This window comes from Chrysochloris asiatica, unplaced genomic scaffold, assembly GCF_000296735.1.
Source record: "Chrysochloris asiatica unplaced genomic scaffold, ChrAsi1.0 scaffold00079, whole genome shotgun sequence".
In the NCBI taxonomy this organism is placed as follows: Eukaryota; Metazoa; Chordata; class Mammalia; order Afrosoricida; family Chrysochloridae; genus Chrysochloris; species Chrysochloris asiatica.
Window position 1 is genome coordinate 2,331,989 of NW_006408597.1, and position 18,583 is coordinate 2,350,571.

Sequence of the window (18,583 nt, forward strand, 5' to 3'; positions counted from 1 at the left end):
GTTGGAGGAGAATACTGAAAGTGCCATGGACTGCCAAAAGAACCAATAGATCTGTTTTGGAAGAAGTGCAACCAGAGTGCTCCTTGGAGGCCAAAATGGCTAGGCTTCGTCTCTCATACTTTGGACACATTGTCCGGAGAGAACAGTCGCTGGAGAAGGATGTCATGCTGGGTAAGGTGGAGAAAAAGAGGAAGACCCCCAATGAGATGGATCAGCCAGGTGGCATCATTGATGGCGTCAAGTGTGGCGGCAGTAGTGAGGATGGCCCGGGATCGGACATTGTTTCGTTCTGCTGTGCATGGGGTCGCTATGAGTCGTATCTGACTTGACGGCACCTGACAACAACAACAAAGGTACAAGGGGTACAGTCTGGAAGGTGGGGGATTGATGCCTTATATTTCTTGCTTTCAAAGCAATCTGGGGAGTTGTCTTTCTATTTCCCCCTCTTTTGACATTCTGCTAGCTCCACAATGCTGAACTCCCAAAGCTGAAACCTTCCTATGTCTGGTCCTTGGTGAGGACGAGAGTGCTGTGAAGTGTGGAAAAGACAGGCGTGAGGAAGAACACAAATCAAGAATGGCTAAAGACTGCTGTTGGCAGTGGATATAAGGAGGCTGCTTAACAGCACAGCTTTCTCAATGCCCAAGGATGCCATCCTCGTTCTTTCTAGTGAAGAGCAACACCCAATGGTTGACCTGGACATTGTGGCATCATGCTTGATAACCACCCAACTAATAATCTGAAAGATAAGCACTGGACTGCTAACTGTAAGGTCGGTAGTTCAAACCCATCAACCACTCTTGAAAACCCTATATAGGATCCACAGTGATCAATCTAGAGTCCTGGGGTTGTGCAAACTGATCATGCACTTGGCCGTTAACTGAAAGGTTGGTGGTTCAAGTCCATGCAAAGGCGTCTCAGATGAAGGGCCTGATAATCTACTTTGGAAACATCAGCCATTGAAAATCCAACAGAGCATAATTGTACTCTGACACACATGAAGTTTCCATGAGTCACTGGTGGTGAAATAATCAGCAAAGATTCATTAGAATCACAGTGGGTTGATGTCTCAAGCATAAGGTATAATCTCTGTTATTAAGGAGAAATGGGAGGGATGAAGCTCCAAGTTCAAAGGTGAGGACATATTGTTGGCTCGCATGGTTAAAATTCCCACAGTACAGGGACCTCTCCTGGGCTCTTGGTATTTCCGCCTTTGCTTTATGAAGCAAGCGTCTTCCTCTCCTTCCCCGTGATTCTGATATGACTTACTTCCTTTTAGATAGTGAAGTTTTGAGATCTGTGTTCATTTAACACAAGAATGGTTTAGTTCAGTCTTCATTAAATTAGAAAACACACAGCCACTATTGTTCTATCCTTTCTGAAGGGTCCCAAACTTTTGGGTTTCCTGCACCAGTAAAGTCTTCCCAAATATTTTTGCTAAGTGAAGCTGTTAGAGAAGACAGCAACAAACCACCCAACCATTTTAACACCAGAAAAACAAGAACGACACAGTCTCCGAGTAAAAGACACTCTTAAATCAGGAGAAATTGTGTTACAAAAAACTCAGGAAACTCTATTTTCCTTACTGTTTGGCAGACCAGTAAAAACTGTCATGAAAAAAATGTTCTTTTTCCCAGATAGGTACTCAGAACTGTCAGGATGGACCATTTGAGGGTATCTTTGGGGGAGTGGAAAGAAAGGAGTTTATACTTCATTCCCATAATGCAGACAATCGGAGGCCAGTCCAGAAGAAAACGCTTAAACGCTTTCGTGAGGAAGTCACATGGTTACCTGGATCTTGCTGAGACTTGTGAAAACAACACAAAACAGAATACAAGTGAAACAGACCTTAAGTGGCAAGCTGGTTGGGGCTGGTTCAAACCCTCTGAAAACATGAGACTTGTGAAGGAGCTGCCCCAGCAGATCAGGATTCTCTGCAAACTTTCCTGAATGGTTGAAGCAGAAGGGTTATCTTCCCGAGCAGGTTTTTCGGTCAACAAATCTGGCTGGTTTGGAAGTGGGTGCCTCATAGAACTTTTATTTACTCTGACTTTATATATATCTATAAAGTGTCATTTTAATGGCTTGCCCTTAACCACCCTTTCTCTATGAGCTGTTAATCATATCAACCAAAGTTTGCCAACTGTGAACCTTTTTGAGGACCTAACTCCCTGCTTGGCAAGCGGCTCCATAATTATTTGAGAACATACCACTAGGCAAAGCTTCCTTCAGGGACTTGTCTTGTTCATCTTTATGCCCCTTGCACCCAATCTGAATAAGAGAAGGTGTTCGATGAATGCTTATGTAAAGAATTTAGCAAACAAGATAGGACCTCTTGTGGGAACTTGATTTGGGTCTTTGGTTTCTATAGACTGTTGTTAAGTGAGGTTAAGTCGGTTCTGATTCATAGCAACCCTATATAGGATTTCTGAGGAGTGGCTGGTGGGTTTGAACACCTTTTGGTTCAAACTGACCTTGCAGTCCAGTGCGTATCCTATGGTGTGCCATATGCTGTCATTTTGGCTCTGACTCATGGTGACTCCATTGTGTGTCAGAGTATACCTGAACTTCTTACGGTTTTCAATGAATGACTTCTTCAGAAGTAAGTCACCAGGCTTTTCCTCCAGGGTACCTCTGGATAGGTTTGAACCGCCAACCTTTTGGTTAGCAGATGAGCACATTGACCATTTGCCTTGGTTTTCTAGAGAGTGAAAGGTCTTTTTTTTTTTTAAAGTCAATGATGGGCCATCCCTGGAGCTCAGGGAAAAGTTGAAGTTAGTCCTTTCCAAAGGCCACCTTAAGGACACGGACTACCTACTTAGATGTGGAAATGAGCCTGCAAGAGACTGCCTGCTCTGTTCCTCCTTCACCAGGCTTTGGGTCTCTGCCAGCCAGGAAGTCTGAGTCCTAAGGACTAGGGATGGTTCAGCACTCAGCCCATTCACCGGAACAGGAACGTTCTACTCGCCTGCTCTCAAACCCAGAGCCAGGCCTGCCTTGGGCACATCTTTGTATCCCTGTTTGGCCATAGTTTGTGTGTCTAGTGGTGGTGGTGACAGGGACTGGCAGGTGGTCAGGTAGGGGCTAAGTCAGCTTGAGCAGATGGAGTGCTGACCAAGTGACCCAAGTGACGGGACAAAATCCTGCCGAGGTTGCGTTGGGGGAAGCGCTCTGGGTTATAATGCTCTAACATGATTTGCTAAGCTAGAGGCCCTGGATCCTCAGGAATTGTCCAGAGTCCTAAGGAAGAGGTGCTCTGGCTGTGGATCCAGCAGAGGGCTGTTTGGGATACCAGAGTGAGACCTGATATTTCCCTTTACAAGCTCACCAAGGATGGCCAAGGCAGGCTGGCCCTTGGGTGTCCTTAGTGGGCTTGATTCCAATCTACTCATCCTTTAAAACTCTGGTACGCATCACCTCCTCCTCACCTCTCTGCCTTTCCCTATTCCCTACCTCAGCCTGAGTGATTGTGCACTAACCACACCACCGGTGTGTCCTGGCTTCCATGTTACACAGTGTGCTGGTGGCTGACTGCAAACCAGCAGGTTCCTTCTGTTTCATCATCAGCTTGAGGGTGAGGCTCAGAGATAGTAGGGAGGAAGAACCACACCAGCCCTGCCTTAGTCTACACCCTGGGGTTGGGTGGAGAAAGCCTGGGCTGGATTCAAATCCTAGTTCCACCACTGATTAAAGGAGCTCTGGTAGCATAGTGGTTATGAGTCGGAGACCCTATGCAGGTGGTGGTGGTTATGAGTCGGAACTGACTACACGGCACACCACCACCACCACCATTGTCAGATGACCCCCGACAACTCTTTTCAACTCTCTGAGCTTCAAAGGCATTATTTGTAAAATGGGAAACATATACCCACCTGCTGCATAGGATTGCTGTGAGGAGTCAATGAGATAGTGTATATGCAAATACGGGAGCCCTGGGCAAGTAGTGGGTTACACGCCACAAGGTCAGCAGTTCATAATGGTAATTTTCTCATGAGGCATCATGTTAGGAACCAAGTATACAAAGAAGTGTAAGAGACGCTGACAACACTTTGAGGAACTGACCACATTAGCTGGGGAATTGAGATGCATACATAAAAATTCTATGCCATATCACACCAAATTGTTGCTGAGTGCTGACTCATAGTGACCCAGTGTAGGGTTTCTGAGGAGTAGCTGGTGAGTTTGAACCTCCGACTTTGTAATTCAAACCAATCTTGAGGTCCAGTGCTTATCCTACAGTGCCACACCAGGACTAGGTAGCTGTTATAAACAAACAAACAAATAAACAAACATCAATGGAAAATAACAAGCATTGATGAAAATGTGGAGAAATTAGAGACCTCATCCATTGTTGGTGGAAATGCAAAATGGTGCAGCCACTGTGTAAAATGTTTGGTGGTGTTGGTGTTGGTGGTGGTTATGTGCCGTGGTGTTGGGTCCGATTCACAGCAACCTTGAGTAGGGGTTTATGGGAGCAGAAAGCCTCATCTTTCTGCCATGGAACAGCTGGTAGTATCGAACTGTTGACCTTGAAGTTAGAAGTCCGACTCGTAGCCGCTATGCCACCAGAGTTCCTTAAATGTTTGGCAGTTTCTCAAAAAAATAAACATAGATCTAGCATATGTCCCAACAGTTTCACTTCTGGTTATATACCACAAAGATTTGAAAGCAGGGACTCAAGTAGACACTTGTACACCCATGTTCATTGTTGTTGTTGTTAAATGCCATTGAGTTGGTTCTGACTCATAGTGACTCTGTATAGGGTTTCCGAGGAGCAGTTGGTAAGCTTGAACTGCCGACTTTGTGGTTCAAACTGACCTTGCAGTCCAGCACCACACCAGGACTCCGGTGGCCATTATAGCATGATTCATAAAAGCCAAAAGGGGGGAGCAACCCAATATCCACCAACAAATGAATGAATAAACAAAATATGATATTTGTTGTTTCTGTTGTTAATTACTGTCAAGTCAGTTCCAACTCATAGCCACCCTGTGTAGGGGTTCCAAGGCTTACATTTTTGTGGGAGCAAAAAACTTTTTCTCCCATGGAGCAGCTGGCAGGCTCACACTACAAACCTTGCAGTTTGCAGCCCAATGCTTATGGTATGGAGCCACCATGCTCCCCAATATGATATATACATACAATGAAATACTACTCAGCCATAAAGAGAAATGACGCTCTAATTTATGATCAATCTTGAAAACATCTCACTACGCTGAGTGAAAGAAGCCAAATATAAAAGGGCCTATATTGCTTGATCCTACTTACATGAGAATCTAGACTAGACAAATGCATGGAGACAGAAAGTAGATTCTTGGTTCCCAGGAGCTGGAGGGAGTGGGGAATGGGAGCAATTGCTGAGTGGTACAGAATTTGTTTGGGGTGGTGGCAAGCTTTGGAAATACATAACAGCAATGGTTGCAAAACAAAACAAAAACCTCACGGTGTTAAAAGGGGCACACAGGCATGCCCAGTGAGTGGTGTACACAGTAAGTGCTATCCTGAGTTGTTCAGGGGAGGGAGTAGTCATTGGAAGGTGATGGGCCTTCAGTAAGTACAGAAGAACAGGGACGGAGTTCCAGGGAGGGGACACAGCACGTGCAAAGAAAAGGAAGGGAGAGGCTGTCTGAGCCAGAGCCAGCAGGCCAGTTGATTTGGAACTGGTTTACTTGGAGGCTTTGTTAGGAACGGATCGCTGGGGAGAGTCTTCGGTGCTAGTCTGTGGACTCCAATCCTGAAATCCCTGAGGCTTTTCTAAGAGAGAGGTGACATGGCCAAATGAAATTTTGTAGCAATTTATTCAGACTGGCTTCTAGATCTGTTCTCAGAAAGCAGAACTCAACTCAGGAAACCCAGGCACCTGGTCTGCGAAGCAGTGACTAGTAGTTTCACAGTTGCACTTGGAATACAATCTAAATTCCCTGCTGAGTGTGACAGGGGCCACATAATCTGACCTCTGTGTCCCTTCTGACCTTGAATTACTCCCCCCTCGGTCATCAGACCCCTGCCTCCCTGGACATCTTGAACATGTCAAATTCCTTACAGCCTTCAGAGCTTTGCATTCACCTATCCTTCTAGTTTGGACCTCAAGGTCAGTGGTTCAAACTCACCAGCCGCTCCTTGGAAAGGGAGTGGGAACCAACTTGACAGCATTTAACAACAACAACTATGTGCTTGGCCTTGGGGATAAAGTCTTTGCCCTACATGGAGCCTAGTCACATGGGGAAGAGCAGTAAGCAATAAGAAAACAACAGCATGGTGAACTTCCTGGCAGCATCCAGTGATCTGTGCCTGAGCTTCATGGGGGGAGGTCAAGGCAGGTCTCTCTGAAGAAGGCAGACAAGAGAAGATGGGGTCTTCCAGACAGAAGGATTGTTCTTGTTGTTAAGTGCTGTCGAGTTGGTTTGGACTCAGAGTGACCCCTGTATAGGAATTTTGAGGAGGGACTAGAGGCTTTTAAAGCTTTGTTGTGAATTGAGTGAAGGTTTATAAGGCAGAGCATCAGTTTTACATTTGACAAATCATTGCAATCCCCTCCTTACACCATCAGCTAACAGTATTTACCTCTATTATCACCACCACCCCCTTATTTTTGTTTTTTTTTGATGTACACATACCACATTGAAAATATATATTCGTTTAAATGTGCAAAGGGCACATTTTGGCAGCCAGCCTCCTGCCTGTAGGCACACAGCCTTTCTCAGTCCATGGGCCTAGAGCCCGCAGCTGCTCTATGTCTGTATGCCATCGCCTCTGCCACCATCTCTGTTGTTGCCGCTCTCTCGATAGGATCCTGCCCTCCTCTCACGCTCTTCCCTCTTGATGGTCCTAAGGTCCTCTGTTCCTGAAATGACAGATTAACTGCTCCCCACTTTTAGTTACACCTCTTCTACATTTACAGTTGTGATAATCACCATTAATCCTAATGACAATTACTTACAATTTAATCATAAAATCCTATCCCCATCGTCACTAGACCCATCTGGACAAGAGGAAAATTATTTACTGGTGATTCTGTCGTACCCACTGTGTTATGACACTAAGCACCCTCATGAAAGCTTATAAGCCAGTCACTTCATGCCTTTATAGCCACCCAGTTGCTGTTGTTTTAAAGAAATGTTTTATTGTGAATTATGTGTTAGTTTACATGGGAGAACATTAGTTTTACATTAATTCTATCATATATTATCATATATTGTTTCATTGCCATAGTTACAATCCCGTCCATGCATCATTAACCAACCTGACCGCCTCCCTACCCCCCCAGTCTTCAGCACACAGTTGCTCTCCCTCTCTGGATCTAAAGTTCCCAGCTGTTCCATCTCTCTGCGTCATGGTCTCTGCCTCCATCTCAGGCATTGTTGCTTCTCTGGGTAGGGTCCTGCTCTCTGCTCTTCTCCACTGATGGTCCCAGGGCCCTCCGCTTCTAGACTGAAAAGTTAATCACTCCCCTCTTTGCTATAAAATGTCCACCTTTACATTTCCAACCCTCACAATCAGTCCTGATAACAATTATTCACTATTGTATCACAAGATACCTATCTGCATTTCATTTCATCAGCCCCTCCTAGACAGGTTGGATACTACTCAATGGAGACTCTACCTTCCTCCACACCCTCTGGATCTAGGTTCCCTCTTGAAAGCTTGTAAGCCAGTCACTTCTTGCCTTTGTAGCCCCCCCACCCCCATTTTGGGTAGCCAATATCCAAGTTGCTATCTACTATAGCCACCCAGTTTTGATAGTCGAAATCTAACTTGCTCGTCCTTATCAATCTAATGTCCTGAAGAGGCATGTTTGATCCTTGATGTGAAGAATCCTTCCCTTTCGGTTGGAATTTTGGGCAACTTCATCCATAAGCAAAGGTCCAGTTCATCAAGTTGTAGCAGTTGATGCATCTGGTCAAGTTCTGGACAACAAGCCATCCAGGCTAGAGTAGAGAGAACAAGCCACACTCCATTCTCTCTCCTGAGCAGAAGGCCCTCCTGACAGGAGGGCGTCAGGGCAGTGCATGCTGTGGCCCCTGCTGTCACCCCTCTCCCTGTCTCCTCAGCTGTGTGCCAGCCACCATGCCAGAACAGGGGCTCTTGCAGCCGACCCCAGCTCTGCATCTGCCGCTCAGGCTTCCGTGGAGCCCGCTGCGAGGAGGTCATTCCTGAGGAGGAATTTGATCCCCAGAATTCCAGGCCAGCACCTCGACGCTCAGCTGACGGTTCCCCCAAGCTGCTCAGGAGCAGTGCAGCCCGAGAAGGCACCTCAGCCAGAACTCAGCCACAGACACCACAGCTACTGATGGCCAGGTAAGTCCCCTCCTCGGAGGGACCCCTGGGTCCTGGGGCTCAGCCTCTCTCTGGAGGTTTCTTCCTTAGGGGCATAAATCTTGGTGGAGAGAGCTGAAACTACCCTTTCTTCCCTCCACTCCCCCCTTATCCTCTGGCAGGGACAGGTTGGGGCTGGCATTGGCTTCGCCAGGCTGGTGTGGAGGTGGGAGGTGGGAGGTGAGGTCTTTATGGCTGAACAGCTAGAAGAAGGCTGAGTCTCCTGTTTCCAATCTTGGCTTTGCCACTTCTTAGCTTGATGACCTTGGACAAGTTTCTAAATCCAGGCCTCTAGGTCCTCATCAGTGAGGAGGACAGTGCTAATACCTACTTCATGGAATTCTTGTAAGGATTACTCCAGTTAGCAATGGAAAATACTTAGGACTCCTGGTGTGGCATTGTAGGATAAGCACTGGACTACTAACACCAAAGTCGGTGGTTCAAACTTACCAGCTGCTCCTTGGAAACCCTATACAGCAGGGGGTGGGAATCCTTTTTTCTGCCACAATTGATAATATTCACAGGTCATACAAAATGATCAACTTAAAAATTAGCCTGCTATATTTGGTCAAACATTTAATTAACTCACCCCTAATGTGATGGAAAGGAGCTCTGGTAGTGTAGTGGTTACTAATCGGGCTGTGAACCATCCGCAGTTTGAAACTACCAGCTGTTCCGCAGGAGAAAGATGAGGCTTTCTGTTCCTGTAAAGATTTTACACCCTCAGAAACCCTGTACAGGGTCGCTATGAGTTGGAAACGACTCCACGGCACACAACAACAACAACAACAATGTGATGGAGACCTGGTGTGGTGCTGTGGGTTAATGTGCCAGACTGCAAAGCCATTTGAACTGCAAGGTTGGCAGTTCAAGCTTTCCAGCTGCTCCTCGGAAACCCTATACAGGGTTGTTATGGGTCGGAACTGACTCAATGGCACTTAACAACAACAACAATGTGATGGAGCTCTGGTAGCGTAGTGATTACGAGTCAGGCTGCCAACCTCAAGGTCAGCAGTTTGAAACTACCAGCAGTTCCGTGGGACAAAGATGAGGCTTTCTGCTCCCATAAAGATTTACAGCCTTGGAAACCCTGTACAGGGTCAATTTGAGTTGGAAACGACTCCACTGCACATAACCACCACCACCAATGTGATGGCTAAGGAGCTCTGGTAGCGTAGTTGTTACAAATTGGGCTGCGAACTTCAAAGTCAGCAGTTTGAAACTACCAGCTGTTCTGCAGGAAAAAGATGATGCTTTCTGCTCCCATAAAGATTTACAGCCTTGGAAACCCTGTGCATGGTTGATGTGAGTTGGAATCGACTCCATGGCACATAACCACCACCACCACCACCACCAATGGGATGGCTGGAGTCCTGGTGTGGTGCTGTGGGTTAATGTGTCAGACTGCAAAGTCATTTGAACTACAAGGTCGGTGGTTCAAGCTCACTAGCTGCTCCTTGGAAATTCTATACAGAGTTGCTATGGGTCAGAATTGACTTGATAGCACTTAACAACAACAACAACAACAATGTGAGGTCTGGTGTGGCACTGCAGGATAATGCACTGGACTGCAAGGTCAGCTTGAATCACAAGGTTGGCAGTTCAAACCCCACCAGCTGCTCCTTGGAAACCCTATATAGAGTTGCTATGGGTCAGAACCGACTTGACGGCACTTAACAACAACAACAATGTGATGGTTGGAGTCCTGGTGTGCTGCTGTGGGTTAATGCGTTGGGCTGCAAAGTTGGTTTGAATTGCAAGGTCAGAAGTTCAAGCTCACCAGCCGCTCCTTTGAAACCCTATACAAAGGTTGCTATGGGTTGGAACCTACTCAACAGCACTTAACAACAAGCAGAATGCTTAGAATAGTGCCTTGCACATAGCACACTCCTTAGAGATGCTAATATTCATTTTCTCTGCCTGTGAGGTGGGGAGCGGTTCTGTCTGACAAAGACCCCCTTAGTTCAGCTGCTGCCACTTCTCTCCTATAGAGGGGAAGGGAAAGAGGGCAGTGTTTATGGACAGGACTCCCTGGCTTCTTGGCAGCCAGTCTGGCTAGACCTTTTCTGCTCGGGACAGGAAATCTGAATTTTTAAAACTGGTCCATTTCTAGGGGCTGTGTTTTCCTTTTGGTTTTTCCATTCGTTTCCTACTTAGGAAGTTCTTTCTGAAATATTGCAACCTTGCCTTACTGAATAAGGTAGAAAACAAACAAGTTCTCAAAGGCCAGGAGAACAAGGGAGAGGGGGCTAACTTGAGGTCAGATCCCCAGCTTGTAAGCTCAGCAGAGATTGGCTGGGTTGGAGAAAGAGAAGGAAAAGTGGGACGAGGTTGGCCAGTTGCTCTGACAGGAGGTGAGGCCAGGCCAACCAACGTGTTGGTAAAGTGGGGTTCTAAGGCCCTGAGCACCCAGGCAGCCAGGAGCTGGAAAAACTGAAGGATGGACTCAGATCATGGCCTAGGGAGCTCTAAGATGAAGATTAGAAGAGCCTTCTGCCATGGCCAAGGCCTGGGAATGTTAGGGTAGAAACAAGGGACAGAACCAAGGGTGGAAAACACAGGGGACAGGGTGGAGGATCCAGGATTGGCTATGAGCAGGTGGGTAGGGCCTGAGCCAGTATTGGATTACCCAGTAATCAAGGTAAGCGTGGGTTTACTTACTAATCTATAGTAAACAGTTTCATATTTTTCACCACATCAAAGGTTCATTCTGCTTCTAAGTATGGCTTCTAAGTATCTGTTTCTCTCCCAACCTTATAGAATGTCTTATAGAATCAAAGTCTATTTTCAAATTACAATCCCAAACAGGGACAGAGTACTCTGTAAGCAAGGCAAACATGGGCTTACTTACTAATCTTTAGTGAACAGTGTCATGTTTTTCTACACGTAAAATTGTTCACTACAGATTAATAAGAAAGCATAAGTAAACCCATGTTTACCTTGCTTATGGGGTAATCCTCCCCGATCTGGACTTTGCTGTGATGGGTTCTGGCTGTGTGTGTGAGGTGGATCTGCCTGGAGCGGAGGCACTAGGAGGTTCGTCACAGGGGCCAGCTGAGGGCCTGCCAGGGCAGATGGGAGCAGGGTCCTTCCAGCGGGGCGTTAACACCTACTGGCTCTTGTCTGGCCTGCGGGCTTCCTTCATCTGATGATGTGCTGATCCATTGGGCTTGTGTGCAGGTGGCTTTGTCAAGTTATTCTGCCCCTTACACACTTTTTAAATTTTATTTTAAGGTTTTTATTGTGGATTGAGTGAAAGTTTACAGGACAGATCATCAGTTTTACATTCAACAAATCATATTCTTTGTTTCATTAAAATGATTATAATCCCCTCCATGTACCATCAGTTAACAGTATTTCTCTCTATTCATTTTAGCTCTCTCTCTCTTTTTTTTTTTTTTTAAACACTCAGGCATGTATAATAATTTACACTACCAAAAAGAACATTCTGTGAGTCTGTCTCCTGGCTGCCAGCTCTCAGTCCCTCTCTTTCCATGAATCTAGAGTCCTCAGCTGCTCCCTCTCTCCATGTCCCTATCTCTGCCTCCACCTCTGGTGTCGTTGCTTCTCTGGATAAGGTCCCACAATCCGCTTGTGTTCTTCCACCTTGATGGTCCTAGGGTCCTTTGTTTCTGGACTGTAAGATTAACTTCTCCCCCGTTAGGGTTATCAAACTTCTACCTTTATAATTGTGACAGTTGCAATTAGTCATGATAACAATTACTCACTACTGAATCGTAAGAGTCTTATGCCCATCTCTTTTAACCAGACCCATTTATACAAGATGAAAACTATTCAGTGAGGACTCTTTCTTCTCCCTCATACTCTTAAACTAAACTCCCCCTTGAAACCCTGTAAACCAGTCACTTCGTGCCTTTATCACTCCCTCATTTTAGGTTGTTGTTGTTGTTGTTGTGTGCTGTGGAGTCGGTTCCAACTCATAGCAACCCTGTACAGGGTTTCCGAGGCTGTAAATCTTTACGGGAGCAGACTGCCTTATCTTTCTCCCGCGGAACAGCTGGTAGTTTCGAACTGCTGACCTTGTGGTTCGCAGCCTGATTCGTAACCACTACACTACCAGAGCTCCAGTTCATTTTAGGTAGCCAATGTCTAAGTTGCTCGTCCCTATCTATACTGTATACAGAGGGTATTGATACATGTACCCATTACACTCTTAAATCAGACAGTCCCACCTCCTGCAAAAGGCCCTCCCTGGTCCCATCAGCCTTGTCATCTGATCCCTGCAGCAGTTGCTGCTTGCAGCACACACTTGGGGTGCAGCCATGTGGGTCTGTGTCCTGCACCTGCATGTAACCCTGGGTGGCCCATGCTTGAGAAGGTAGGCACTCTGTCTTGTACTCTTCGGGTTCCCTCACAGCTCCTCACACAGTACCTGCCTCTCTTCCAGGAAGTGCTGGATTCATATTAGCTGTCTGATGCTTAGTCTAAACAGAAGAGTTAGTCATCAGTCCCAACCTGTACCCAGAACCCATGTGCTTTGCAGAAAGTCAGAGGTGCTGCAGCTCCCTGCCATTCCCCCCAACCCCAAACACCCCGTGGTTCTCCATGTGTTGTTTGTGTTCATTTGCTGGCTGTCTCCCAACTGAGTCAGGGCTCTGAGAGTAGGGACCATGTCCTTCTTGTGCATTCATTTATGTTGGATGCTAACACTGTGCCCGGCACATAGTAAGCACTCAGTCAACATGTGTTGAGTGGAGAAATGAATGAGAATAGATGTTGGGTTGAGAAGGGAAGGAGGATGAGAGAGATGGAGGCAAACCTTCGAATCTCCCAGGGCAGGCTTTATATGGTGTGGAGGCAAAGGTGGGGTTTCTGGCCATGGCAGGTCCCTCTACTTCAGTTTCACAGGCTTCCTGACCAGGGGCTACTGTGATGTTATTAATGAGCTGCAGCGTCCACGCCAGCCTGGTCTCCCTCTGCCCTGATGCCTTGGTGCCATGAAATCTGGGCAAGTCCGAGTGGGCTCTGCTGCCGGCCCAGCTGTGTTTTGCTTTGGGAGGCCAAGTCCCGCTTGCCTGGCGGTGTCAGACATTTCCTATGCACTTGGCCAGGTTTCCCAAGCTACTCCTGGCCTCTCTCCTGATCATAACTGGAAAAGCCCTTTGTGTTCAGATAGAGGGAGTGACATGACCCCAGGGGCATTTCTGGAGTTGGGGTGGGAGACACTGCTGGATTGGGGATGATCAGAGATTGGTATCTGAAAGGGAGCTGAGAGGGAGGGGCCAAGAGAGTCCCAGGCAGCAGACAGAGCCAGATGTTCATTGACATTGTCCAGCTGTGTAGGGGGGTGCCCTCTGAGCCCCAGGCCCAGACAACTTCTCCAGATGAGAGCCTGCCCCACCTGGGAAGCAAGAGCCAGATACCTCCAGAAGGGCCTTGGGAGTTGGGGGTAGAAGGAGGGAGAAGGTTACAAGAACTTGGAACCAGCAAGATTGTCTACTTCAGTGGGCATGTGAATCACCTGGATCACTTAGGACCTTGTTAACATGAAGCTTTGGATTCCTAGGTCTGGGATAAACATCTCTAATGAGCTCTGGTAGCGTAGTGGTTATGAATCGGGCTGCAGCGAACCTTAAGATCAGCGGTTCGAAACTACCAGCCACTCTGCGGGAGAAAGATGAGGCTTTCTACTGCCGTAAAGATTTACACCCTCGGAAACCCTGTACAGGGTCGCTTATGGGTCGGAATCGACTTGACGGCACTTAACAACAACAACAACAATGTGCTCTCGGGCAATGCTGATGCTGCTGGTCACAGACCACACCATGAGCATCAGAGCCTGGACTTCGATTCCGAGAATCCTGAGTTCCAGTTCTGGATTTACCACCTACCAGCTGTGTGGCAAGGAGCTTTGGTAGCTGCTAATCACACCCAAGGAGCTCTGGTAGTGGTAGCAGCGGGCTGCAAACCTCAAGGTCAGCAGTTCGAAACTCCCAGCTGTTCCGTGGAAGAGAGGCTTTCAGCTCCCGTAAAGATTTACAGCCTTGGAAACCCTGTGCAGGGTCGCTATGAGTCAGAACCGACTCCACAGCATATAACAACAACAACAATCTCACCATCAGGAGTTTGAGACTAGCTGCTTTGCAGGAGAAAGATGAGGCTTTCTGCTTCCGTAAAGATGTACAGCTTTGAAAACCTTATACAGGGTCACTATGAGTTGGAACCAACTCCACGGAACATAACAACAACAACAACAAGCTGTGTGGCATCAGGCAAGGTCTTAACCTCTCTGAGGCAATAGTTTCCAACTCATAGGGCTGCAGGGAGGATTAAATGAGATCATGTGAGTAGGGTACCTAGCACATGGGTCCCCATCAGTGGACTGGTTCTCTTTGTTAGGAGGACTTGGGCAGATGGAAGGCAGTAGGTGACCAAGAACACACAGAGAAAATGGGTGTGTGTGAAGGGGTAGAGACCTGCTCTGGAGAGAAGTCAGAGCCCCAGACCTGGCCTCTGGGGAAGAGGAACCAGCATATTCCCCACCAGTAGTGGCTTTGGCTGGTATGGTTATTCTACCAGGATTGTTCTCACCAGCCATGTATGAGAAGAGTCAGACCCCAGGTCCTAGAGGCTGAGCCCTGAGGACCTCCTCAGCAAGCTTGTACAATATTTAGCAACACGGGGCCTAGCGAGCAGTTCTGTGTAGGGCAGTTGCCTCCAGACATTCCTGTCTCCCACCGGGCTATGTTTCTGTTCTGTCCAGTACTGCCCTCTAGACCCCTTGTTGCTCAAATATTATCCTGCCCTTTTCTCCTTTTGCCCAAAGCAAAGGAGCAGAGTGGCCAATGACACAGCACAGGACTGGGGTCACAGGCTGTGGGAGAGGGGCAAGTAGCATCACGTCTCTGAACTTTCCTCATCAGTACAGCGGGATCCCTGAGAAACCTAACAGAGAGTCAGGGAAAGTAAAGGAGCTCACTCATTCAGTCAACATTTACTCAACACTGACTGGGCTGGGCTTCTTTCAAGTGCTGGAGTTACATCAGTGTAGAAAGTGGACAAAAAGCCCTGTCCTCTCAGACCTGACTAGCGCAGCTCTTTCTAGGCCAGTCTGGAATGATGGGTGCTGGGATACCGAGCATGTGAGAGTGTGTTCCTGTGTGTGGCAGTCACCCTGACAGCAGTTGTGGAAAAGCCCTTTCCGAGCCCTTGAAGCAGGACCCCAGCCTCATTCATACCCCAGCATTCTTGAGGCCTCACATCTCCCTCTACTCAGGGCCCTCTTGACACTTCCTGACATGTGTGTGCATGCGTGGGTTGTTTATGGGTGGCTTTCCATGTGAGAGGTATGGGAACTTTGCTGGGGTCACCTCTACAAATCAGGAGGTGCAGAGTGTCCTTTCAGTAGATCACTGAGCCAGGAGCTACTTCCCGAGGGTGAAGAAGACGAGGAAGATAGTACCCTGCTTCCCAGGAATCGGGTGATCCAGAATCAGAAACTAGGTACTAGAGGGAGAGGGCAGCCGGTAACAGATGCCCAGCAAGGTGAATCCAATATGGCATCTTGTAAGTTGTACCTCCTGTACATCCCAGAGCCTGGGGCTGGGCATGGGGGGGAGAATAAACAGGGCTGTACCACAGCCGGTGGCTTTAATGGCCAGAAATTTCTCTCCTGCAGTTCTGAAGGCTGGAAGCCCAAATCAGGGTCTCAGAAGTGTTGAAACCCTCCTTGTTGGCAACCTTGGGCATTCCTTGTACCCTTGGTGGCCCTCACATGCCATCTATCTTTCCGGAGTGTAAGTCTGTGTGTCTTCTCTTCTTTTTATAGCTCAGACGTGATTAGGCTTTGGATCCACCCTAATGGCTGTGACCCCCACTGACCAACCCATTCATTCCATTAGACTATAGAAGGTAATCTGCTCCACCCAGGGCCTACTGATTTAATCACACATTAAAGTTCCAACTGTACTGGCCAAAATCAATACATATTTGGGAGAGAACATAAATCATTCCATAACTCAGGACATGGCGTCCTACAGGGTTGCTGTAGACATGTCTCTGATCTCATGAACCTATATCTAATATTTCGGCTTGACTGACTGGAGGCAAGCCCAATGGTGTTGATATGGGGGTGTGTGCATGTGAGAAGAGTTTCCTGGCTCCAGCAGCGCTGGGGCACCCTGCTGATGGTTATTGAAGGAAGTGATGATGAGAGGATGCAAGAGGCAGCTCTGGGGTGTGTTTTTGTATATAAGTATGTCAGAGAGAGTGTGTCTGAGTGACTGTGTGAGAGAGAATATGAAAATATGTATACGTACGTGTGTGCCTGCTTGCATGCGCGTGTGGTGAGGAAAAGGCACTGGGTGTTGGTTAGGCAGAATTTAGACCCCGGAATCTCACAAACTACTAGGGCTTCAACTTCCTGAAACTCAGTTTCTTTAACTCTGAAATGTGGAAACGGATGCGTGTAAAGAGACTGATGGGTTGTCTGGCACACAATAGGTTCAGTAAGTATTAAACCTCTTATCCTACTTGTTTTGTCCCTATGCCTGTGGTTCCTCAGTGGGGGACACCACATATACCAAGGTGCGGTTTTCTCTACCCCACTGCCTGTGTCTGTAGGTGAGAAAACTGAGGCAGGAGGAAGGTTGGCAGTTGACTGCAGATTGATGGGTCACTATGGGCACTGTCCTTGGTGCTCAAGGGATCCTGAGTCCAGGGCAGTGTGAACATCCTCTGAGCCTGGTTCCTACTCCAGCTGTCTCCACACATTCCTTCCCTCCACTCTGGACTTTTGGATGTTTACATCTGCCTTCCACTGGCTCCTTTGGGCAACACAACCCCCTACTTGTTGTCCCTCCTAATTCAAGCCTGTTCGATCTAAGACCATTCTCCATGCCACCTGGGACATGAAGTAGGAGGTCTTGGAAAAGTCTCTTACCCTCTCTGAGCCTCTGCTTCCACAATTGTGAATTGTCTTTAGATTCTGGCCTCTGGCTTGGTCATTTGCTGTCCCTGAGTGTAAAATGTATGTCCTTCTCTTTGGCCTTTTCCAGAGTCATGAAAAGGAGAAGAGGTGCCCTTTGTTAGGGTCCTAGCTCCCTGGCCATCTGGCCTCAAGTCCTAGGCCAGGTGCAGTGGGTTAAGCAGCCTGCCTTCTTTGTGGAGTGTTATCCCAGAGCACCACTTGTTAGCTACCTTCAAGTCACCCCCTTCCCTGATTTGTGGTGAGCCCGAGTATAATGCAACGGAGTGTTGTCCAGCCCTGTGCTATCCCCATAAACAATAGCGTCAGACCACTGTGCTCCTAGGGTTCTCATTGGCTGATTTTTTGAAGGTAGGTCACCAGGCCTTTTTTCCTGGTGACATTTGGAAGCTGCTAAAACATGTTAAAGGAGCTCTAAAACATGGTAAAGTAGCTCTGGTAGCTTAGTTGTTACGAATTGGGCTGCAAACCTCAAGGTCAGCAGTTCAAAACTACCAGCTGCTCCACAAGAGAAAGACGAGGCTTTCTGCTCCCGTAAAGATTTACAGCCTCGGAAACCCTGTACAGGGTCGCTATGAGTCGGAACCGACTCCACGGCACATAACAACAAAACATGTTAAGCATCACAGCAATATACAAGCTTCCACTCAGTACTGACTGCGCTTGTGATACATTAGCCGGGAATCAAACTCTGGTCTCCTGCGAGGAAGACAACTATTCCATTGAACCATACTGCCCATGTTCAGTCCTTAGGACTAATATGAATAGACTTAGGATGCGGAGACCTGTTTTGGGGGCCATAACTCTGCTGGTAACTAGCCTTGTGATCTGGGCAGTCATTTAACTTCACTGTGTTAATGTCCCTGTCTGTAAAGTAGGAAGGATAATTCTTATGTCACTGGGCTAGTGTGAGAATTCATTAAGATGGCATGTGCAAAAGAGTGCTTTGTAAACTGTGATGTGACTTGCATATGCTTCACTATCAGTATCTAACTGTCCTGACGATGACTTGGAAATTTCCTTGTACAGTGTGTAGGGATCTCCTTCTTGAAGAAGCTCCTTAATGAGGCTGTCCCTGACCTCTGTAGTTAGAATTGTAAGCCCCCAACCCCAGGTCTTTCCATCTGACTCATTTCTTATTCCCACAGTCCTTACCATGCTCCAATACAGCACATAATTATGTGTCTTGCTCGTTGCCTGTTTATCTCCAGTTATAATGTGCCTCTGAAGGGCAAGGATCTTTCTTTGTTCTCTGATCAATCCCAAGTTCCTAGAACAGTGCCTTTTATAGTACCAAAACCCAACCTTGTTGTTGTTGTT

The 18,583-nt window shown here is 47.3% G+C and overlaps 1 protein-coding gene across 1 annotated transcript in view; it reads left to right on the forward strand.

Moving 5' to 3' along the window:
• The window catches only part of LTBP2 (latent transforming growth factor beta binding protein 2), a 157,682-nt gene that overhangs the window by 19,392 nt on the left and 119,707 nt on the right, over nt 1-18,583 (forward strand). Inside the window, 1 exon segment of the mRNA XM_006865607.1 lies at nt 8,052-8,298. Coding sequence (XP_006865669.1) covers nt 8,052-8,298 — 247 coding nt within the window.